The 23,803-nt window shown below is 34.5% G+C and overlaps 5 protein-coding genes across 9 annotated transcripts; 4 read left to right on the top strand and 1 right to left on the bottom strand.

Moving 5' to 3' along the window:
* The first annotated feature begins 3,766 nt into the window (after positions 1 to 3,766).
* LOC106435871 (uncharacterized protein At5g39865-like) lies at positions 3,767 to 5,047 on the top strand. The gene has a single exon (XM_013876802.3). The coding sequence runs from the start codon at positions 4,086 to 4,088 to the stop codon at positions 4,890 to 4,892; it is 807 nt and encodes a 268-aa protein (XP_013732256.1). The 5' UTR covers positions 3,767 to 4,085; the 3' UTR covers positions 4,893 to 5,047.
* Positions 5,048 to 10,863: 5,816 nt separating this feature from the next.
* On the bottom strand, positions 10,864 to 17,910 carry LOC106435908 (beta-glucosidase 3). 5 transcript variants are annotated; one of them, XM_048772498.1, is made up of 13 exons: positions 17,697 to 17,910; positions 17,561 to 17,624; positions 17,225 to 17,274; positions 13,007 to 13,082; positions 12,867 to 12,938; positions 12,692 to 12,779; positions 12,340 to 12,583; positions 12,154 to 12,269; positions 11,851 to 12,068; positions 11,714 to 11,739; positions 11,532 to 11,619; positions 11,341 to 11,437; positions 10,864 to 11,255 (listed from the first exon to the last, which is right to left on the bottom strand). In XM_048772498.1, exons 1-13 carry the CDS (start codon positions 17,826 to 17,828, stop codon positions 11,012 to 11,014), a joined length of 1,515 nt encoding a protein of 504 aa, XP_048628455.1. In that variant the 5' UTR covers positions 17,829 to 17,910; the 3' UTR covers positions 10,864 to 11,011. The 5 variants fall into 5 exon arrangements, with proteins under 5 accessions (XP_048628455.1, XP_013732300.2, XP_048628465.1 ...); XM_013876846.3 differs by lacking the exons at positions 17,225 to 17,274; positions 17,561 to 17,624; positions 17,697 to 17,910 and adding exons at positions 13,187 to 13,236; positions 13,335 to 13,398; positions 13,491 to 13,748; XM_048772508.1 differs by lacking the exon at positions 17,561 to 17,624 and having other exon boundaries at positions 17,697 to 17,796.
* LOC106435924 (farnesol kinase, chloroplastic) lies at positions 17,835 to 19,894 on the top strand. Its single transcript, XM_013876866.3, has 6 exons — positions 17,835 to 17,918; positions 18,326 to 18,648; positions 18,882 to 18,949; positions 19,055 to 19,186; positions 19,266 to 19,381; positions 19,461 to 19,894. Exons 2-6 carry the CDS (start codon positions 18,331 to 18,333, stop codon positions 19,754 to 19,756), a joined length of 930 nt encoding a protein of 309 aa, XP_013732320.2. The 5' UTR covers positions 17,835 to 17,918; positions 18,326 to 18,330; the 3' UTR covers positions 19,757 to 19,894.
* A 126-nt stretch (positions 19,895 to 20,020) lies between these two features.
* On the top strand, positions 20,021 to 21,660 carry LOC106435934 (farnesol kinase, chloroplastic). Its single transcript, XM_013876877.3, has 5 exons — positions 20,021 to 20,543; positions 20,695 to 20,762; positions 20,843 to 20,974; positions 21,046 to 21,161; positions 21,241 to 21,660. The coding sequence occupies exons 1-5, from the start codon at positions 20,427 to 20,429 to the stop codon at positions 21,534 to 21,536; spliced, it is 729 nt and encodes a 242-aa protein (XP_013732331.2). The 5' UTR covers positions 20,021 to 20,426; the 3' UTR covers positions 21,537 to 21,660.
* Positions 21,661 to 22,106: 446 nt separating this feature from the next.
* Positions 22,107 to 23,507, top strand: LOC106443249 (SAGA-associated factor 11). The gene is made up of 4 exons (XM_013884821.3): positions 22,107 to 22,280; positions 22,487 to 22,559; positions 22,721 to 23,032; positions 23,137 to 23,507. Exons 2-4 carry the CDS (start codon positions 22,521 to 22,523, stop codon positions 23,269 to 23,271), a joined length of 486 nt encoding a protein of 161 aa, XP_013740275.2. The 5' UTR covers positions 22,107 to 22,280; positions 22,487 to 22,520; the 3' UTR covers positions 23,272 to 23,507.
* The last annotated feature ends 296 nt before the right edge of the window (positions 23,508 to 23,803 follow it).

The following is a 23,803-nucleotide window of genomic DNA, read 5'->3' as shown; positions in this document are numbered from 1 at the left end:
AAAAGTTAAAGATAGTGTGGAGAGGGCATAAACAAATTGCAGACCACAATTCCTAGAAGTTTATGCTTAAATAGATTTGGATTGGTTGAGAGGCCCGTCACAAAGCAAATCCATAGGCCTACACACACGTACAATATTTTCCTTTTTTTTGAACGAACGAACACACACACACGTACAAACTAGAAAGAAGATAATTGGGAGGAATATTGGGTTTCGGGGAAGAATAAGACATTTCATCTTTAGCTTTCGTCAAAGTGGTGGTGCCACGTGATACTTTTCAGAATCCACTACTCCACGTGCCCTTTTAGTTGTACCCCCTCCTCAATCCACAATTATTGATTTTTAATCATAGATTAACTTTTTGGTTATGTACTACCTTTTGGCTCTCCCCATGTTGTTTTCCCAAATGAATCCTATTTTAAAATCTTTTTGTTGTGTGTTTGTGTAATCTGATATACAACAAAATTGGCCTGCAAAATAAATACATAAGCTATTAAGGGTACCCAGCTGTTAATTGTGTGGTCATCAAAAGTTGTGAAAGCCCTTTTTCACTGAAAAACAACTCATCTGTGTATTTATAGATAACATCATAAGAGTTAAATGTTTCTCTGTACTTTTGTTACAGTAACTAGAAATTTTTTCCGCGCTTCGCGCGGATTGTATCTTATAAATTTATTTTATTTGTAATATTATTTGTCGGTTTTTTCTTTTACATTAACTTCTTATTTTTTCAATGTTATTTTTTCTTAATTTAAATTTATATGTTTATATTTTTTCATTTTTCTTGTTAAAAATAGAGAACTATATTTTTTATAGATGGTTTTTTGTATGTGACATAAACTTTTTGAAATTTTAAAATAATGTTATATATAGTACGATTAACACATTAAAGAAGAGAAACATATTCAGGCACATTTTACGCATGTTTTATATGCATAATTTTAAACATTATATATGTATATATTATAAGTTTGAAACATGTAAATGCTTTCTAAAGCTAAATACTTGTTCTGAGTTTATATAACTTATCGAAAGTTTTATCTTTTTTTTTAAATTCAAATCACAGAAAAAAATATCGAAAAGTCAGTATAGATGAGTTTTTTGGGCTTTTAAATCAACACTGAAAAATTACATGAATCAGATAACAACAGTTTTATAAAGAACTGGATAAAATTTGACCGAGCCAAAGATTTTCACACAATATGTTCTTTCTTCTTCAAATTGCAAAGAACTATAGGCACAAGAAAAAAAATCATAACTTTTGTTTTCATTTATATAACATTTTTTCTCCTTTACACACGGAGTTTATTACACTGTTATAAGCAATGGAGAACTCTATTCATATAAGATTCACATCTATGCATTTTGACAAAGAAGAATTTTAGCCATCTTTAGTTTCAGAATGGACCAACTTCAGTCATATACACTATATTTTCTTTATGATTCAAATCTTACGATTTTAATATATGTGCAGATTTCCATGTGAAAAAGCACGCACGCCATCTATCATTCAACCTATTACTTTTTCCAAAGTAAACACTATAATCCTTGTTTGGTTAGCTCCAAAAATTAATCTCTTTGGATCAGTTTACTAAAAAATATAGATACTAATGTCAGAAAAGAATATAAACACTATCAACAACAAATATTGGCACAAGACTATTTGGTTCAAGGAACATATTCTACATAATGCGTTTATATCATGGCTGGCTTTGCGGAGAAGACTGCCAACCAAGGATCGCTTGAGGCGTTGGAGGTTAAATGTCTCAGGAACGTGCGTCCTTTGTAATCTGGAAATAGAGACTCACTATCATCTCTTCTTTGAGTGATCTTTCTCTCGCTTGATATGGGAGCCTTTTGCTGCTGAAGTTTGGATTTCTCCTCCGGCTGATCTACACTCTATTGCAGCCTGGATCAATCAACCTCGCGTCAACGCAGATACGCATGCTACTCCAGTCATCAAGCTCTACTTTCAGTCAGCCATCTACCTGTTGTGGAAAGAGCGTAATGCTCGTGTGTTCACAGCTGTCTCCTCACCTTCATCAGTCATCCTTGTCTCTCTCGACCGTATGATGCGTGACCGTCTCCTCTCTTACCCGGCAAGTTCTTCCTTCTCCTCTTCTTTACTTCTTTTTATCTTTCTTGTATAAGACTTCCTTAAGACTTTTTTTACCATGAGTTGTTGTTGGTTGTTTTTGTTTCCTTGCTGTAATAAGTTGTTTAAAAACAACAGTATAACCTTTCAAAAAATGATAATCTTAACATCTTACCAAAAAAAACAACAAATATTGACTTATTTATGTGAATATGTATTTTATTTTAAATCATTATAGTGGACGAAGAAAGCACCATAATTTGTACAACAAATTTTCTTAGATTCACGTCATCATACTCACCATTTTACCATTTTAATTATATAATTTTACATGAGCTTCTTCACCCTCCCCGGTTATTTTCTCTTAATTTATAACTACAATATAAAGTTATAAACTATATATATTATAAATTAATAATTTATTTACCCTTGAAGTCTAACGATTAAAAATAGAACATAATTCAATAGATATATGATTCTATTAATAAATTAGTAGTTACAAATTTGAAATTTTTAAAAATATCAAAAGTTGTATGTTAGTTAATTATCTTTTAAATGACATTTATTTCTAATTCTTTTTGGATGAGAATATTTTGGCTGAGGTGGATAGTCTCAAAAACCTTGAATTTAGTTCCTTTTATATAGTAGGATCATTTTGCTTAGTGGTCCTGCCTCATGTGATTATTCCTCTTTACTCTTCTTATTTATCTTATATCTATCCATTTTATATAATATCGTATAAGAAAATAGTTACTATTTATAAAAAGAACATAAAACTCTTTTATATAAAAGGTTTAATACAGCTGTATTTTATATAGAGTACTGTATATTCTATGAACACAAAATCTCAGTAACCATCGCCAGCTTCCCCCTTTGACTTCTGGCATCTGCATTGTATTTACAAAACTAAAAATGGTTTTAGCACAGAAAAACAAAACAGTTTCTATAATTGATTTCACATGTTGTGTTTTTGCTCTCGGGAAGGAACTAAGAGGAAGATTGAACGACACCCTTTCAATACCTGTTGTCACCAATAGCCTTTATTATTTGGTACTAGTATTACTCCCTCTGTTTCTAAAAGTAGAATTTTCTAGATTTATTTTTTGTTCCAAAATGATAGATTTTCTAAAATTTTAAGATACTTTTAGTAGTTAATGTTGAAAAGTTTGTATAGTTTTAAGAAACATTAATTAAAAATATTTGAATTGGTTAAATACTATTGGTTGATGTTTATTGGAAAATGTATAGTAAAATAAATAATAAATTCAATTATAAAAAATTAATTGTTTTCTTAATATGCGTGAATACTCTAGAAAATTCTTCTTTTAGGAACAGATGGAATATTAAAGTTCATAGTGTTTATCCAATTTCTATAGTACAAAAAAGATTGTCCAAAGTGCGTTGAGACAAAAAAAATTGCATAAACATACAAATTTACAATTTAGAAAATTTAAAAATATCAATGTAGCTTCACATATAGTCAAGAAAATGAGATGTTATATAATTTTGTAGCTAAGTTTAATTGTAATTTCCTTATAACAAAAAGCTTCAATTAAATCTCATAGTAAATAACAATTTATGCTTGCACCTGCAATTTATTTCATAAGATTTATCTAAGTTCCATCTCTATTACTATTAAATTGCAGAAACACCATCAGGCCATGTGCTATTAATTCCTGATTTTTTTCTTTTAATATGTGTGATCAAACTACATATTTTTGTAAATGAAAGAGGCATTAAAACAGAATAACAACTATAATTAGCCACCTAATTATAATTAGTAACGTTAAATCACCTGTTTTTACACAACCAATGTTTAACAATAATAATAAAATCAAAGAGAAGGAGAGAGAGAGGGTTTAACAATACCAACCACTTTTGTTTTAACCACCACCCGTCCCTTCTCTCTCTCTCTCTTCCCAAACTCCATTTTTCTCTGCAAATCTCAATACACACAAACCCTAATTTACTCCGCCGTTCTACACCGTCAATGTGGCGGCCGTGGCGTAAATCGTCGGTTAAGATTCACAACACCTTCTCTCCCACCGCCTCCTTCAAAGACATCCACCACCTCTGCACCACCGACGATTCATCTTCCTTCCCTTCTTCTCCTTGCGCTTCTCCCTCTCCCTCTCCTAACAACGTCTCAAGAGTCTTCCACCGAGTCTGCGCCGCGAATTTGATCCTCCGATCTTGGCCGACTCGTCCCTCTAACAACCTCCTCCGCGCAGATTCCGAGCCTATACGTCGCAATCCCGAACCGGATCCGAAGCAATCGAAACCCGAACCGGATGCTATACGCATTTCAATCCCCGGCGCGGAGAGCAGCATCGTCGTCTACTTCACCAGCCTCCGCGTCGTTCGTCCCACGTTCGAAGCCTGCCGAGCCGTCACCGCGATCCTCCGCAGCTTCCCGGTGCGAATCGACGAGCGAGATCTCTCCATGGACGCGTCGTTCGCAACCGAGCTGGATCGGATCTTCGGCGGCGGCGAGAAGGATCTTCCGAAGACGCCGAAGCTGCCGCGAGTCTTCATCGGCGGCCGTTACGTCGGGGGAGCTGAAGAGGTGAAACAGCTTCACGAGATCGGAGAGCTGAAGAAGCTCGTGCAAGAGCTGCCGAGAGTTGAGCCAAGCGTGTGCGACACGTGCGGCGGTCACAGATTCGCACCGTGCAACGCCTGTCACGGTAGCCATAAGGTGCACACGGAGAAGCTAGGGTTTAGAACGTGCTCGGCCTGTAACGAGAACGGTCTCGTTAGGTGTTCGTCTTGTTCGTTTCCGCATCTCACTCCCTAACTTCTAGATTTTATTTTATTTTATTTTGCTTCTTTTTTTTGGGTTTAATATTCTACATGAAGATTGGAATAATTAAGAATAATTGTTTTGTGTAATTCAGAAAATTCCAATTTGTAAAATTCGAAATGGAAAGTGGTAGCTTCAGCTTGTTTTTAGATAATTAGATTCGTTAGAAGAAGAAAAATGAAATCATTAGATCAGTGTGATGTGAACGTGATGAGCAGCTCAGTAGCTAGCATTATTTTCTTCTTAAAATAATGATCAGTGTGATGTGGAACGTGATTAGCAGCTCAGTAACTGTTGTTATGTTCGCAATTAAAAACGATTTAATACTGTATAATATAAAGGGCAATTGTCAATAATAGCACTTTTTGAAGTTTATGTTTCAAAAATAGCATTAAAAGGAGAAAATAACAAAAATGACTTTCATTAAAGGGTAAAATATCTCTAATACCCTTGGTTTAAAATTAAATAAACAAACAAAAATAAATAAAATAAAATAAAATAAAATAAAATAAAAAAAAAAAAATTTATAGTTTCAGATTATATGTTTTCAGATTCGAAATTTTTATAATTTTTTTTGAAATTTTTTTTTTCCAAATTTTCTTTTTATAATTTAAAAATACTTTTTGAAACTGTTTTTAAAATTTTAATTTTTTATTTTAATATTTATTTTTACAAAATTTTAAATCCTAATTCCAAAAGCCCACCCCTTAACTCTAAACCCTAAGGTTTGAATTAATTAACCCAAGGGGTATAAGTGTATATTTACCTCTTTAATGAAACCTATTTTTGTGACTTTGAGCCTTGAGTGTTACTTTGGGAACAAAAACTTGGTTTGGTGCTATTCTAGTCTTTTTCTCTAATATAAAGTAATGAACTATTTTTCGACCATATATAAACATAAGGTTACATGAGATAGTATTTGGAGTGTTAATCTTTTTCCTAAATAAATATTTTCAGTGATATGTTTGAAACTTAAAGAACACGTTATGAGAAATGAATTCATTTGTATGGTGGATGAACTAATAAATGGAAATCTAATGTTAATGAAAGTAACCTTGGACCGGTGACTCGTTGTTATGTGTGGCATTGTGGTATGGGCTAAACGCTCCTTGGTCCTTTTGCAACTCACTTGTAGACAGACATGTACGATGTCTTTCATAAAGAATGGAAAAGGTTTAATAGAAATATTAATAACATATGTTCATTTTTATTTTCCATATCTTTTAGCACATTTTTGATTAATTGTATGTAATTGATTAAGTTTTCACTACAAATATTGGTTATGTATATTGTTAAATCCTATGGTTTCTAACATAAGTACCTAAAACTAGAAAGTGTAACTAATTATATATACAAAACCTAAAAGTGTAAGGTATTTTAAAATACCTCTTTTACGCTAATGAATTAATTTATAGAGTTTTGGAACTGTATAGCTACTCGAAGACAGGTGGGTGGGCATAAAACAACCACTGACCCATAGATGCTTTGACCACCCAGCCAATCGTGTAGCCGTGTAAACCCCATGTACACATACTATATATCAATATTGACCCATGTATTGACAATTTGTAGAACATGTCCGTTTCCATTTCAAAAATCCAAAAGAAGAGATTTATGAAGTCTCTAATAACTTGATCAATTTTTGTTATAATGATGTGTTTTCTTTTTATCGCCATGACATATCTCTTGGAGCTGAATTTCAAACTGTTGAAAACAAAGAGGAACAATCATGCAAGGAGGATGTGATTACCCTATTCCCCTGAACTTGTTTATAACTAATACTAGATTTTGACCCGCGCAGGCGCGCGGGTGTATATTTTGAAAAATATGTTGATATTTGTTTTTCATGTAATTATTAGGATTTGGAAAAATGAATCCGAGGAACATAACTGATACCGATCCAAAGATATAGTACCAAACCCAAACATAAATTGATTAAATATTCTAATTATTCAAAATTTTGTTATTTAGAGAACCGAATCTGATCCGAACCGAAGTATTTGGGTATCCGAATTTATCTAAAAATAGATTTATATACTTATATATATTAATTATTTTTAAATTTAACGTATATAAAACATCAAAAATGATACTTTTAAATTGGTTTAAATACTTGAAAATATATATAGATAGTCAAAAGTAAATATCTGAAATAGTTAAAGTATACTCAAATCACCAAAAATACTTAAAATAATTATTGATTTCGTATCCAAAATTTTAAATCAAGCCAATTGATATGTTAAGCTTAAGTATTATGACATATGTTATTCAAATTTATACGTAATATATTATTTTATTTATACATTTTGAGAAATTTAAAATATATAATGATTTAAGACTTTAAAAATAATTTAAATTAGTTATCCAAACCCAAACCAAACCCGCAAAGATCCAAATCGAACTCAAACCAAAATTTAGAAACATTCTAATAAGGCTGAAATCTTTGACCCCGAAAACCCAAAATACAAACCGATCAGAACTAAACCCGTATGGGTATCCAAAAGCCCATCCCTAGTCATTATTATATATCGTATTTTATCATCATATAATTAATCGTATTTTATATGTACCATCATATAAGTAATCATATAATTAATAGTATTTTATACATACCATCATATAAATAATTACATATATTATATTTTTAAAACTTAATATGAAATATGAAAACCATAATTTGAGTTGGTATTTCAAATTGGGCTTTGTATTATATTTTTCTTATATATATTGACAATATTTTTTTATAATGGTTATTGAAAAATAGTTTAGTAAAAATCCATTTTTGAATATATGTATATTTTTGAATCAATTTTTGATATAAATCAAATTTGAATTATTATTTTGATTTGAAATATGTATATAAAGTTTAAATTTTGTTTTATGGTTAGTTTAGAAAATTTTTTTTTAGGGAATTAGATTGACCCATTTTGGTATATTTTAAAAGTGGTCTAGATAACTTTCAATTTTAAAAAAAAACATAAGCCCATTATTTTTTTTCTTAATACTACTATCCTTGTTTTCAAACAAAAATATTTTTTTTTAAAAGACTGCAATCCATGTTTCCAAACACTCCAAATTTTTAAAAGTCATATTCAAGTCTCCAAACACTCCAATTTTGTACTTGAGTTTTAATAAGATAGATATCCTTGTTTTCAAACAAAAATATTTTTTTTTAAAAGACTGCAATCCATGTTTCCAAACACTCCAAATTTTTAAAAGTCATATTCAAGTCTCCAAACACTCCAATTTTGTAGTTGAGTTTTAATAAGATAGATACCCGTTGACCAAGCAGTAATAGATTTCCTGTTCCCTACAGTCCATCCGAAATTGGGTTTCACAACAGATCTTTTCCAATAAGAATTATTCTCCATCCATATCCCGACAGTCAAGGAAGTTTACAATACACCATTACAATATTTTCTGAGCAGTGTTCGACCAAGGAGACGGTCAGTGCCGTGCGAGGAATTTTGGGGGCTCAAGGCAAATTTTAAAATATTTTTTTTACAATATGTATTAGAAAATATAAATTTTAATTGTGATAGAAACAATTTTAAATTTTAATTTAAAAGTATAGGTTAAAATTATAAGTAGAAACTGCTATTTTTAGAGAAAGTTAAAATAATAATTTGGTATTTTAGAAAGAGAAAAACTAATCATTTAAATACAAATGATAAAATAATAAAAATAAAAGTGACACTAACAAAATATTGAATAAAATAATGGTAGATAAAGTATACAATATTTTATCGTTTAAAAAATGATGATAGATAAAAATATATATGTTAAAACGTATCATTTATTTTTTCTATGAACTCTTTCATCAAACTATCATACTGTATAAATAAAAATACAAACAACTAATTTTTGATAAGAAAAAAATTGGATTATAGTAAATAACAAAAAAAATGAAAATGAAAACTGTGAGTTAGATCCTGTCAGTTCTTCAATTATTTTTTTTTTTGCATTTTTAACACATATTGAAATTGATTAGAATAAAAGAATTCATCAAAAACAAAAGTCAAGTTCATAATCAGGTGAAAATCTATCTTCTTTTTTTTTGGTCAAATGGTGAAAATCTACCTAAATCTATATATTTAGCTCTACAAAATAATTTTATGAAATTAGGGGCCCTAAAAATTATACATTTTTTGGGGGTCTAAGGCAGAAGCCTTTTTCAAACAATGGTAAGCACGCCTCTGGAGACGGTTGTTCAGAACTCTCCACTCTCCAGCTGAGCTTAGCTAGATAGGCATATCTTTTTATTGTTAAACATAATTTCTTATGTCCAGCCGATTTTTTAAAAAAAATTCTGGTAGGTTATTGTGTTACCCTTAAACATATAATTTTCATGTTTTAATTCATGAGTACTCTTAATTCATTCACAACATATCATTTCATAACTTGTTTTTAAGAAAATCTTAGAATTTTTTTCATGTTTACAAATTTCATGGTATCATTATTTATTTTTACCATCATTAAATAGACATTTGCAAGAATACATTCTTCATTAAATAACAAAAAAACTCTTATACACTTGTTCTCTATATATATAATAAATAATTATTTAAATACACAAAAAAATAAATAAAATAAGAAAAATACTTTTTTATGTTTTCGAATTATACCTTCTCAAATTCAAACTTTTTAATATATTTTTTTTTATTTTTTTCATAATTTCTTTGTGAAAATCAAAAATTATGTTTGAAACTACTTTTTAATTTTTTTTAAGTATTTATTTATATATTTATTAGAATCCTAAATTTCACATTCCAAAAATCATATTTCATCCTTCAACTCTAAACCCTAAGTGTAGATTAGTTAATCCTAAAGTATTTTACCTTTAATTAAAAGTGAAGATAAAAGTGGTTAGTGTAAACATGAAAAGTGGTACTATGAATATGATATTTTTGATAATTTCCCAAAATCTTATTTTATCATATAAGATTAAAAATATGAAAACACATACCTTAACAAGCATGATTTTTATAAAATCTGATTCATGTTCTCAATTATAGTTTTTTACATTTCTATATCGTATAGATCTTTATTTTTTTCATGTCTAGTTTAGTTTAGTTGCAAATAGCTTTCTTCTTCAAAATTTAAATTGAAGTAAAGGGAAAATAAGAATTAGTGATATTACTATTACTATTTCTGTTTTAACTGTTATTTCGATTTCCATTTATATTATATGGTTATTGTATAAAAGCGAACATATCTTATATGGGTACCCTGTTATCAGTTTAAAAGAAATCATATAAAATTCATTAATATTTATTTGTTTTCTCTCTTTGTCAGTTTAAAATAACTCTGCATATATTTAAAAATAATAATAATTATACAACTAGCAAATTATCACATATAAAACAGGAAATATATCTAATATCTCTTTTTATTTGCTTCACGATATATATATATATATATAGTTAGCGACTCTCTAGGGTTTTGCTGTCACGTGGGAACTCGGGAGATTTGAGAACCAGAGTTTCCATCTTTAGGCTTCATTATGGTTCAAAGCAAGAAGAATGTTAACTGGTCAGAGCTTTGCCCTGAGTTGGTTCAATGTGTTTTCGAGCGATTAAGTTTCACATATCTGAAACGAGGAAGATCTGTCTGTTCTTCGTGGCGCACTGCTTTGAGAGGTTGCGTCCCATGGCTGCATGGTTAAATATGATATTTGAATCGATGAAAGATACTTGCGAACGGGTTATACCATTCAGTTGAAACTTTGCCTCAATGTGTTTTCTCCTCTGTTCGTTTCTCTGATGCTCGATGGTTCTTCCCGGGTCTAGACGCTTAGTCTAACTGTACTGTTTGCACCTCATCATGTCTTAGTTTTTGTTTTGTTACTTCTAAATGGTGAAATGATATATAATGTTGATTTACTGTCATACAAGAGTCTTTGTTGTTAGTCTCACAATTCTGTGCAATCATTACTATTAACTAAACCCAATTTGGGGGATGCGTATAGAGATATTATATGATTCTTAGATGAAAATAAGGTTCGCAAGTCATTTCTTTCCCAAAACAGAGGAACAAAGAATCATTACCACATCAATTGTTCACTTTCTTACATGTTTGCAAAAAAGCTGGACCATATAAATGCAACATTACCATTACATTACTAAAGAGGAAGAAGAGAAGTTGCTTTGCAATTGCGCGATGCCTTGAGAACCAAGAAAGGTGGTGTCCCCCTTGAGAAAAGAAGAGTACCAATGAGCAGAGAGTTTTGGCAATCTCGTGAGATGAGTATCGCTGAAATTCACATAGTACAATCCATATTTAGGACCGTATCCGCCAAGTAACTCGTAAACATCCATGAATGACCATATGAAGTATCCCCTTGTGTCAGACCCATTCCTACACGTTACAATAGTAATGTATTTTTTTTTTTTTGTCCAAACAGAAAGAGAAGAGAAGATGCAGTAAAAAACAATTTACTTACCTAACGGCATTGAGCACAGCACCAATGTAAACATGTAAGTACTCAATCCTTGGTGTATCCTTCTGTTGCATCTGAAAATCCCCCTTCATCGATTTACCTATTTGTTTGCATTGGGAAGAGTATTAAGCAGACTAAGACCAAAAAAACAGAACGAGAGAGAGAGAGAGACCCATAAGAGAAGAGAGTGAGACCATTCTCAAGAATGTAGACAGGAGGATTGCCATAGCTCTGCTTTATATACTCCAGAACACCTTCTAAAGCCCATGGAGTTACAGCACACTTGTCAAAACAAAAATAAAACAACTAAGAAAGACTTTACTAGTATAAAAAAAGTTTTGCAACTAAATTTGGTAGCCTCAACCCAAACTCTTACTTGAGAAGTTGTAATATTACAAGTGTCTGTCCTCCCATGCAGTAGAATGAAGAAGAGATAATCAGCAAAATAATAATACTATAAAATCAGGATAGAAAATCAAAGGATGAAAAAAGATTTAAGAGTTTGATTCAGACATGACAAAGTTATGCCAGTGTCTGAGTAGAAATCTGAGTATCCTGTAGGATTAGGTTTGGTGTTTGTGACACTGGCTGCAAGGTAGTGGATGATTCCTATAAAGTCAGAGGAGCCTTTAACTAACTCTGATTCTTCCTCTGAGAAATTTGGCAGTCTTGATCCGACGGTTTTTCTCATTACATATGGATAGTCTCCGTATACAAGAGGCTCAAGCATCCTGAATTTAAAAGTGCAGATTGTTTTCTTTTCAGCATAAGAAAAATGTTGAAAGATATTTTGGAACCGTTTGTAGTGTGACTCACCAGCCCAAGTAGAAATCTCTGGCTCTTTGAGCTGCCATTTCATCATCTTTGGAGCTTGTAGCAGGAGAAAACCCTATTGCATACAAGCTTAAGGCAACGGAACCTCCTTGCATATCCTGTACATTACATGTAACATGTTTCTCCTTCATCTTAAAACTCTATATAGACATGTATAAGCAGGTTTACCTTGTACTTTTGTCGATACAATCTTGAAGCAGAGGCGTGTGCAAGAAGCAAGTTATGACCTACTATATATGGTTCAGTGGAAGAGTTCCCTGACATGCAGTTCCCGGAACAACGACCAGGCCCAGTTATCCCATCGTTGTAACTTCCGATAGTGAATATATTAGCCTCGTTGATTGTCGTCCAGAATTTGACGTGACTCCCAAACTCTCTGAAGCAAACGTCTGCGTAAGCAGTAAAATCTTCACTGCAAAGACAGATAATTAACAACCAGTTTTATTCTTTAGGATTGCCTCCAATTTTTTTATATATCAAAAATCGGTTTAAGAAGGTATGTGAATGTTGCTTGGTTTACATGATAGTGCGGTTGAGCCAGCCTCCATAGTCATCCTGGAGAGCTTGAGGTAGATCGTAGTGGTGCAGTGTAACATGTGGTTCAATTCCTGTGATAAGTTTACTTAAGTCCAAATCATAGGAACTATAACCAGAAGAGTTGCCTATTAGTAGATATTAAGAAAGTAAGGTCTTACCGTGGGTTACAAGTTCTTGGATGAAGCTCTTGTAGAACTGGAGCCCCTTTGGATTAACAGGACCTCTTCCATCTAATTAATGAGATAGTATTAGCCTCAACCAAGTAAAAAATAATAATAATAGGAACAAGAAGACATACTTGGTATAAGCCTGGACCAAGAGATGGATAATTTGAAAGCATCCAAGCCAGTTTCCACCATGAGCTGCACATCTTCCTACATATTCAGACAAGAAAAAATCTTTCATGTGATGACAATAAAAGTAGAAACTAGTTTACTTTAGGAAAGGGAGGCTTTTAGTAGAAAGAAAAAGACAGAACCTTGTACTTGTGATACCCATCACATGCTATGTCTCCATTCTCTAAGTTACCTGCCAAGTTCAGGGAAAAAAAATCAATCTTTTTTTGTTGAGCTGCCACAATCACAATTGCTAATTGGATTTTAAAACTTAAAAAGAAAAAGCCATACGAGAGTTGACGAAAGTATCCCAGATGCTAGGCTTTCTCCCGTCCTCTGTAGCAGCACCTTCCCACTTTCAAAGACCACCACCAAGGCAAGCATTTCAATTGCCTCTTCAAACAATATCAGAATCCGAGTGTAAAGAAAGCTAGCGAAAGGTCGAACCTGATAAGCAGAAGTACCGGAGCCGAAAGCGAAGTCCTCAGGGAAATCACTCCTGGTGTAAACATGGCTGCATCTCCCAGTAAAAGGAAGAGCCAATGAAATGGTAATGATGAGAGACAAAACCCAATCCATCATGTCGTTCTTTCTCGCACTTTCTCTCCATGTTCGTGGATATATTATATAAACAATAAGTAGACCCTCACCCTCCTATCCTATCTCACTAGCTCTACCCCACACCAGAGAAGTTTGTGTGACGAAGAAATAAACAACTGTTTCTAACATTATTTAATAACTCGACAAATAAAAAAGGTTCACTTCATTCACAACTTTTTTTCTTTTTTAAAACTAGAAAACAAAATTAAAAAATCAACTAAAGTTTTTCTTAATTCGATTCATTTATAGAAAACATAATAATAAAGCGGTTAAGCTGCTTTTTGAGGTGTTATGTGAGTGAGATCTCTTTTGTCTTTATTTGATTTGTTTGGTTCTGTATTAAGCTAAACATGGTTTATTGCCCTTATTCCATAAATAACAAATTCTAGGAACGGTGAAATGTTGGAAATGTAAACTGTAAGAAAGCCATTAGAGAACAAAGTACGAACTGAAGTAGCTCAATCTACCAAGATTTAGTCGTATGGCTTGGTCAAAACGCTACAGAGTACCAAATTATTAAACCGGGCCAGATTCACCATAATATATAAATGTAACATTCCAAAAATACGACAAGGTGGTATAGTGGTAGCCGGTAGGTGAACTTTGAGGAGATTGGGATTCAAAATAATTTACGACACTAAATCCGGTCCGTGTTGCCACACAATATGGGGTTATATTTTGGTTTTCGTTTAAATATTTGAAAAAGGTAAATCTATGAGCTACACTCTTTTAAAAGGACTAGTCCAGGGTCTTTTTATAGGTTTGAATACATCCAGATTAATTAAAATAAACATTACAAAGATATGCGGAGTGATGCTTGGGATGCAATTGCTACATGGGGAAATTACGTGTTTTTTTTTTATTTTTACCACCATTAAAGAGACATTTTAAAAAATACGTTCTTCGTTAAGTTACAAAAGATTCTTATGCATTTGTTATTTATATATATAATAAATCATTATTTAAATTAAAAAAAATTAAAAAAAATTAAAAAAATAAAAATAAAATATATGTTTTCGAATTATACTTTTTCAAATTCAAACTTTTTTACAATTTCTTTTTGAAATTTTTTTTTTTAAATTTTTTTTTTTTTTTTTTTCAAATTTCTTTTTGAAAAACGAAAATTATGTTTGAAACTATTTTTTAAAAAAATTTATATATTTTTTAAGTATTTATTTATATATATTTATTAGAATCATAAATTTCATATTTTAAAAACCCTACTCCAACCCTCATCTCTAAATCTTAAGTTTAAATTAGTTAAACCTAAGAGTATAATTGTATTTTACCCTTCATTAAAAGTGAGAATAAAAGTGATTAGTGTAAACATAAAAAATAGTACTATAAATGTGCTATTTGTGGCAATTTCCCTTGCTACATTGTGTGGTTTCGAGCAGGATTACGGACATCGGCATATAACTTCCTTGTGTTTAAAAAAAACATTAAAAAGAGGAAGAGGAGAAGTTGCTTTGCAATTGCGCAATGCCTTGAGAACCACGAAATGTAGTGTCTCCCTTGATAAAAGCAGAATACCAATGAGCAGAGTGTTTCGGAGATCTTGTGAGATGAGGATCACTGAAATTCACATAGTACAACCCAAAGCTAGAACCGTATCCGTCAAGCAACTCGTACAAATCCATTAATGACCATACAAAGTAGCCTCTCGTGTCCGATCCATTCCTACATGTTACATTAATAGTAAATGTATTTCTTCTTTTTATCATATAGGACCAGAGAAAAAGAGAAGATGCAGTAAGGAAACACTTTACTTACCTAACGGCTTTGAGCACAGCACCAATGTAAACCTGTAAGTACTCAATCCTTGGTGTATCCTTCTGTTGCTGCTGAAAATCCCCCTTAATCGGTTTACCATTCTCAAGAATGTACACAGGAGGGTTGCCATAGCTTTGCTTTATATACTCCAAGACACCTTCCATAGCCCATGGAGTATCATCACATGTCTCCAAAAGCAACTAATTGAGAAAAGACTTGACAGTATAAATAACTTTAGGAGTTTTTCATTTGAATTTGGTAGCCATTAATCGAAATCTTACCCCAGTAGATGAATCATTACAAAGGTCTGTAATCCCAAGCAGTTAAAACCAAAAGAGATCAGCAAAAAAGGGATATAAAGCAAAAGGATTTTGCTTAAGATTAAGGCTTTGGTTCCTACATGTCAAAGTTATGCCAGTGTCTGAGTAGAAATCTGAGTATCCTGAAAAATAAGGTTTGATGTTTGTGACAATAGCTGCAGTGTAGTGAGTTATTCCTACAAAGTCAGAGGAGCCTTTTACTAATTCTGATTCTTCCTCTGAGAAATCTGGCAGTCTTGATCCAACGGTTCTTCTCATTACATATGGATAGTCTCCGAATACAAGAGGCCCTAGCATCCTGGATTAGAAAGTGCATACAGCCTTAATTATTTCTCTCAGCATAAGACATTACATATCTTGCCCAATTTGAAAGAGTTTTTTTTTACACCGTTTGTGCCTGACAGACACTGACTCACCAGCCTAAGTAGAAATCTCTGGCTCTTTGAGTTGCAATTTCATCATCCTTGGAGGTTGTAGAAGGAGAAAACCCTATTGCAAACAAGCCAAAGCCGACGGAACCTTCCTGCATATCCTGCACATTATATGTAATATGTTTTTTTCTTCCTCATAAACTCACTTACTTTCAAGAGAGGGTTATGTAAATTACATATATACATGTACAAGAAAGTCTACCTTGTACTTTTGACGATACAACCTTGAAGCCGAGGCGTGTGCAAGAAGCAAGTTATGCCCTACAATATATGGTTCAGTGGAAGAGTTCCCTGACATGCAGTTTCCGGAACAACGACCAGGCGGTGTTATCCCATCGTTGTAACCTCCAATAGTGAATATATTAGCTTCGTTGATCGTGGTCCAGAATTTGACGTGACTCCCAAACTCTCTGAAGCAAACGTCTACATAAGCAGTGAAGTCTTTGCTGCAAAGGCATTTAACATCAAGAGCCTGAGGATCAGTATAATAATCTAAGTAAATGCCGGTTTTTTTTCTTTTGTAAGCTTACATGATAGTGCGGTTGAGCCAGCTTCCATATTCATCCTCAAGAGCCTGAGGATGATCGTAGTGGTAGAGTGTAACATGTGGTTCAATTCCTGTGAGAAGTTTACTTTAAAGTTCAGGTAGTAGGAACTAAAAACCAAACTCAAAAGAGTGCAATGAGTTGCTTAGTGGATATGAAGAAGGGGTGTTACCGTGGGTTACAAGTTCTTGGATGAAGTTCTTGTAGAACTGGAGGCCCTTTGGGTTAACAGGACCTCTTCCATCTAAATAATGTGAATATATAGCTCATAATTATAAACTTTAATCCCTTCAACTAATGAAATTGAAAAAACGGTACAAGAATACATACTTGGTATTAGCCTAGACCAAGAGATGGAGAACTTGAAAGCATTCAAGCCAGTTTCCAACATGAGTTGCACATCTTCCTGCCCATTTAAAAAACAAAAAAGCAAAAATCTTTGATGTGATGACAAAAAGTAGAACTAGTACTTTACCAGAGGGAGGCGTTTGGTAGAAAGAACAAGAAAGAACCTTGTACTTGTGATACCCATCACATGCTATGTCTCCATTATCTAAGTTACCTGCCAAGTTCATTAAAACAAATTTTTTTTTGTTTTATTAAATTTCCAAAACAGACGCAAAAGAGTTTTTTTTTTTAATTACCAGTAAGTTAAAGCCTATAACTTCCTATACTTAAAACCAAAATATGCAGTATTAGTTTTATTTCATGCATCATCCCCATCATGTCACTTCTAGACTTTGGTTTAGTTGATGTAATAACATTCAGTAGTTCTCAAAAAAAAAAAGAACATTTGGTAAAGAGTATGGTTCTCTAACTAAAAATCCAAACACCAAAAGAAAGATTACGAGAGTGAACGTAAGTATCCCAGATGCTCGGCGTTCTCCCGTCTTCATCAGCCGCCCCTTCCCACTGTCAGAACCCATCAAACATTTTTCTCCATCCGAACAAAAAAAGAATCCGAGTTGAATCGAAATAACGAACCTGATAAGAAGAAGCACCGGATCCGAAAGCGAAGCCCTCAGGGAAATCGCTCCTGCTGTAATCATAACTGCATCTCCCAGTAAAAGGGAGAGCCAGGGAAATGGTAATGATGAGAGACAAAACCAAATCCATTTTGCATCTCACTAACTCTTACCAGCGCCATAGAAGTTTGAGTGACCAAGAACTAAACAACTGTCTCTATCAAAATTTAATAGCCATCATGTGAGTGACTCTTCGTCTTTTATTTGTTCTTTCTTGTTTGGTTCTACTATATTTAATCTAAACAAGTATTATTTCAATCACTTAAAAATCCGAATGATGATGGATGGACCTTTGTAAACACATGAACTAACTTGATCGTCTATTGAGTTCCAGTCACTAATCTCGGTTCGTTTAATTATCATTTATGTTATTAATATTTGTCTTAAACAGTAAAAAAATAGTTAGATTACCCCAAATACACTCTTCCAAGAGAAAACAAAACAAAAGACAATTAACACCTTTTAGGGAAATTAATAATCTACCAAACTTTTGTGTGCTTGAGCTATAGCTAACAACCAATCAGTACCGTTTATTTAATGCAGTTGAAATAGTATTTGATAAAAAAGGTTGTTCGTTGGGATTTGCAGAGAAAATGTATACTAAGAGCTTCTCTCACATTTTATCATCTCCACTTATCGTTGACTCTCCTTCTCCTTCTTCTTCTTCTTCCTCTCTCGCCGTCCCTTGCTTCTTCTCTCCGACTAGTCTTAAATCATCAAGCGCCAGTCTCCCCGCGACGTATTTCCACAGGTACTCTCATCCTCGGAGTCTAGCGTCTTCGCTCGCCGCCGTAATGTTTCCGGAAAACTCGGTACTCTCAGATGTCTGCGCGACAGGAATCTCCGGCGTCGTCGCGTTCTCGTGCCTCGGTTTCTGGGGAGAGATTGGCAAACGCGGCATCTTCGACCAGGTCACAGATATTTCGATTCAGACACCTACATTTTATACGTTGAATACATACAGGCGTCACAACTTGTTAAATCTTATATGATAAGTCTTTTGTGCTTTTTTCAGTATGTCTTGTCTGATTTAGGAACAGAACATAGGCTTGTCTGATTTAGGAACAGAACATAGTAAGGACTTGTTTTTTTTAAGGCATATATGTGACTGACCAATTACATTTTCATGATTCTGTTTTGTCAGAAACTTATCAGGAAGCTTGTGCACATAAACATTGGCCTTGTTTTTATACTTTGCTGGCCACTCTTCAGGTAATATACCTTATACCTATCAAACATTTATCCAATATGACCGGTGCATCTTTGGCTCTTCTGCTTCATCACTTCAATTCACTCAACTACCATCAATTATTTCAGTTCTGGACTCCAAGGAGCGTTTTTTGCTTCTCTTATACCTGGACTCAATATTATAAGGATGCTGCTTCTTGGTCTTGGAGTCTACCAAGACGAAGGAACTATCAAGTCTATGAGCAGACACGGAGATCGCAGGTTACCTGAGTACTTGACATAACATCTCCTTTCTTCTTTCGTCATTTCACAAAGTGTCTATAATTGCTCTCTGAATCAGGGAACTACTCAAGGGACCGCTTTATTATGCCCTCTCAATCACATCCGCCTGTATCTTCTATTGGAAGACATCCCCAATAGCCATTGCAGTGGTATGCAACCTCTGCGCTGGAGATGGTACGTACCTTTAGCCTTTTGAATCAAGTGGATGATGAGTCTTGTACACTCATGTTTCCTCACATTATGTTATAAAAAGGTATGGCTGACATTGTTGGGAGGCGGCTTGGAACAAAGAAGCTTCCTTACAACAGAAACAAAACAATAGCTGGTAGCATTGGGATGGCAATCTCAGGGTTCTTAGCATCTGTCGCGTATATGTTCTACTTTGCTTCGTTTGGTTACATCGAGAGTAGCGGGTGGGGTATGATTCTTCGCTTCTTCATCATCTCTGTAGCGTCAGCTCTTGTGGAATCACTCCCTATAAGCACTGACATCGACGACAATCTCACTGTTTCCTTAACATCTGCCTTGGTCGGTACTCTACTCTTCTAATAGTAGCACGGACTCTCTTGCCATGTATCATCAAATACAGAGTCATTGAGCTTGATTGCCTCTGTGGAGTAAATCTACTTGTTAGTGAATAAACCTCATTATTGATCTCTTTTTTAGTGATCTCTTTTATTTAGTGTATATTGAGAGCATACACCATCAAGAAAGAAGCCTAGAAGAACCCAAGAAAGAAATTCAATCAAATTCCATTTAAAATCCTTAAATTAATTAAGAAGATTAATGTGTTAAAAATGAAAATGTGTGATCTTATAGTAGTTCACTGAAATATCATTAGGTTATTAAGAACTTAAATTTAAAAACACACAGTAAAAATCGTTAGATTGCCTCATATACACTGTTTTGAAGGAAAGAAAAACAAAAAAAACAAATTTCACCTTTTCGAGAAATAAATAATAATATAATCAGCAAACCACCAAATTTTGTGTGCTTCAGCAAACAACTCGTCAAAAACTAATTTAAAATATTTGATGAGATGTAGTTCGGTCGTTGGGATTTGCAGAAAATGTTGTTAGAGGAGCAAACTCCCTCTTTTTATCTTATTTTATCTCCTTCCCATCTTGTTGTTGTTGTTGTTGACTTTCTTCTTCTTCTTCTTCCTCTCTAGCCATCGAACTCTTGGAATCGCGACTAGCCTTTAGATCAACAAGCCGTAATGTTTCCGGAAAACTCAGTACTCTCAGATGTCTGCGCGACTGGAATCTCCGGCGTTGTCGCGTTCTCGTGCCTCGGTTTCTGGGGAGAGATTGGCAAGCGCGGCATCTTCGACCAGGTCACTGATACTCTTACATTTATACGTAGACTACAAGCATCACCACTCAGTTTGTCTGCTTTAGGACTTTTAGACAGAACAGAGTCGGACTTGTGTTTTTAGGCACATATGTGACTGACCAATTACATTTTCATGATTTTGTTTTTGTCAGAAACTCATCAGGAAGCTTGTGCACATAAACATTGGCCTTGTTTTTACGCTTTGCTGGCCACTCTTCAGGTAATACTTACTTCCTATCAAACATTTATCCAATCTGACCGCTGGCATCTTTGGCTCATCACTTCACTCGATTATATCAGTTCTGGACTCCAAGGAGCGCTTTTCGCTTCTCTTATAATTGGAGTCAATATTATAAGGATGCTGCTCCTGGGCCTTGGTGTCTACCAAGACGAAGGAACTATCAAGTCTATGAGCAGACACGGAGATCGCAGGTTTGCTGAGTTTCACATAATATTTCTTTTGTCATTTCACAAAGTGTGTCTATAATTGCTCTCTCAACCAGGGAACTACTCAAGGGACCGCTTTATTATGCAATCGCCGTCACATTGGCATGTATCTTCTATTGGAAGACATCTCCAATAGCCATCGCAGTGGTATGCAACCTCTGCGCTGGAGATGGTACGTACCTTTAGCCTTTTGAATCCATTGGATGATGAGTCTTGTACACTCATGTTTCCTCACATTATGTTATAAAAAGGTGTGGCTGACATTGTTGGGAGGCGGCTTGGAACAAAGAAGCTTCCTTACAACAGAAACAAAACAATAGCTGGTAGCATTGGGATGGCAATCGCAGGGTTCTTAGCATCTGTTGCGTATATGTTCTACTTTGCTTCGTTTGGTTACATCAAGAATAGCGGGTGGGATATGATTCTTCGCTTCTTCATCATCTCTATAGCATCGGCTCTTGTGGAATCACTCCCGATAAGCACTGCCATTGACGACAATCTCACTGTTTCCTTAACATCTGCCTTGCTCGGCACTCTACTCTTCTAATAGTAGCACTGAGTCTCTTGTCCTGTATCATCAAATACAGAGTCATCGAGCTTGACTGCCTCTGTGGAGTAAAACTACATTCTTAGTTCCCACTTGTTAGTGAATAAACCTCATTATTGTTGTTGCTGCTGCTGCTGTAGACGATCTTTTTTTTCAGCTGCAATTCCGTTGGTACAATGTTGTAATGTAGTGAGATATGTAGTGTACTATAGCCACATCTATAAAGTGTACTAGAAACTCAATACATGCATATTTGTTGTTTAGCCTGTGGCTATTTCGAAATTGATTGTATGCTTACTATAATAGGTGATGGCTTCACTCTTCCACCACAGGAAGCATAAAGGCAAAGCTACTATTTTGTGGTAACAATCTTGAAATACAAAACGTTGTATGCCTGCCTGTATTGATTGAGTGATTCTGAAAGAGATAATTTAAAGAAAAAATGCAGACGTGTGCGCCAAACCAAGGAGAATAGCCGATCGATGGTTAAATGGGCCTTAGGGTGGGCTTTTACATATATAACCCAACTTACGGTGATGAGGACGGTCTTTCTTCATCCACGGAAACGAAAACCCTGCCGTTTAGTATGTTAAAAGAAGAAACGCCTTGCCGTTCAACTAAATTAGTTGCCTCCTTCTCTCCTTCGTTGTTTCTCCGCCGAGTGTGCAAAAGTTGTACAGATCACAGAGGCGAAAAACTTCCTCTCTCCCTCCTCCGTCCCTCGCCGCTTCTCAGCTCCATACTGTAAGCTTTCTGATTCCATTGCGATTTTCGTTATTCTGTAAACTGATTACGAATCTCCAGAGGACATCTGTTAGATAGTGAATCGCGCCTTTGTTGAATTCCTCTCGATTATCGTTTCCGATTTCTCCACACGCTTTTCCAAGGGCTCGTGATGGAGAAGGAGTCTCTAATTACAGTCACTATAATACGATTTGTTTGTTTCGCAGAGCTTTTTAGGCATTTCGTGTTTAGAGGATTGCAATGTCTAACGTAGAGGATAATAAATCTTCCCATGATCAGGTATCTTGTTCATTCAATCTATTAGATTGTATGATGGTTAAATGTGGTTTAGACCGGTTAAGAGCTTTGTACTCTTCTGCTACTAATGAACTTATTATCTGCTAGTGAACACAGTTTCAACGTTTGAGTTATGCTTCTTGGTCTTGTATTTTTGTGTGCAGCTTTCGTCTCAGGTGTTCCTTGATCTTGTGGACTCAGTGATTGCTGATGTAGCATCTGAGTGTCACCGTGTAGCACGACTCGGGCTTGATCGAGATTTGGAGGTGGTAGAAGAAGAGTTGAGGCTATCAGTGGAAGCTCGTGCTAAGGTCGCTGATCCTAGCAACAACCTAGAGACCAATACTAAATACGTTGTTGATATATTTGGTCAGAGTCACCCTCCTGTAGCTACCGAAGTGTTTAACTGCATGAACTGTGGGAGACAGATCGTTGCTGGAAGGTTTGCTCCTCATTTGGAAAGATGCATGGGGAAGGTGATCTGTTTATGCACTTTGAGATATAATGTTGCAAAATGTGTTGTTTTTTGTTGATACTCTGGTCCTTGATTTTTGTTTTTACTTTGGCGGTTACGTAACAGGGAAGAAAGGCTCGCGCTAAGGCGACCAGGAGCACAACTGCTTCCCAGAACCGGAACTCACGACGCAACACAAGTGATAACAACCAGTTAGCAAGTGGTCCTCCTGGTTTTGAAGAGAACGTGAGAAAGGCTTAAAGGACAACCTAGGAGAGGCTTATTGCTAAACTGCATTGTGGCTAGTAGCTGCCTTGCCTCGACCGGATTGGTATGAATCCGTATTGTCTAGGTTTATATTCAGTGTGCACAAAGAGAGGATTATATCGAAAAGTAAGTAGCTGAGGTTCATATAATGTAGCTATTTCACCAGGTTAACAGCCTTGGCATGTCAATCTACCGAATGAAATGAAATGACTAATATAAATTACAAACTATTATCGGAGATTTGGAAAGCTTAGCAGCCTCATCACTGATTATATCCATCATTCCCTGTTCTTGGTTTCCCATTGTGTGACCACACATATCTCTGCACCTTATCTTCTTTAATTGAGAATGAATAGTTTAGATTTTGTCTCTGGGGATTATTGGATTGAATAACGTGAGAGGTTTCAGGGTCATGTCGACAAATACAAAGAATAAGCTAATTAACAAAAGTAGACCATTTGAAAACAACCTCTCAGCTCATTTGATGTGGAAAATTCATAGTTTGATTCAACTCTAAAATATCATA

This window comes from Brassica napus, chromosome A3, assembly GCF_020379485.1.
Source record: "Brassica napus cultivar Da-Ae chromosome A3, Da-Ae, whole genome shotgun sequence".
NCBI classification, from domain to species: domain Eukaryota; kingdom Viridiplantae; phylum Streptophyta; class Magnoliopsida; order Brassicales; family Brassicaceae; genus Brassica; species Brassica napus.
Note: the sequence above shows the minus strand (reverse complement) of the source record. Positions and strands in the feature narration are given on the sequence as shown.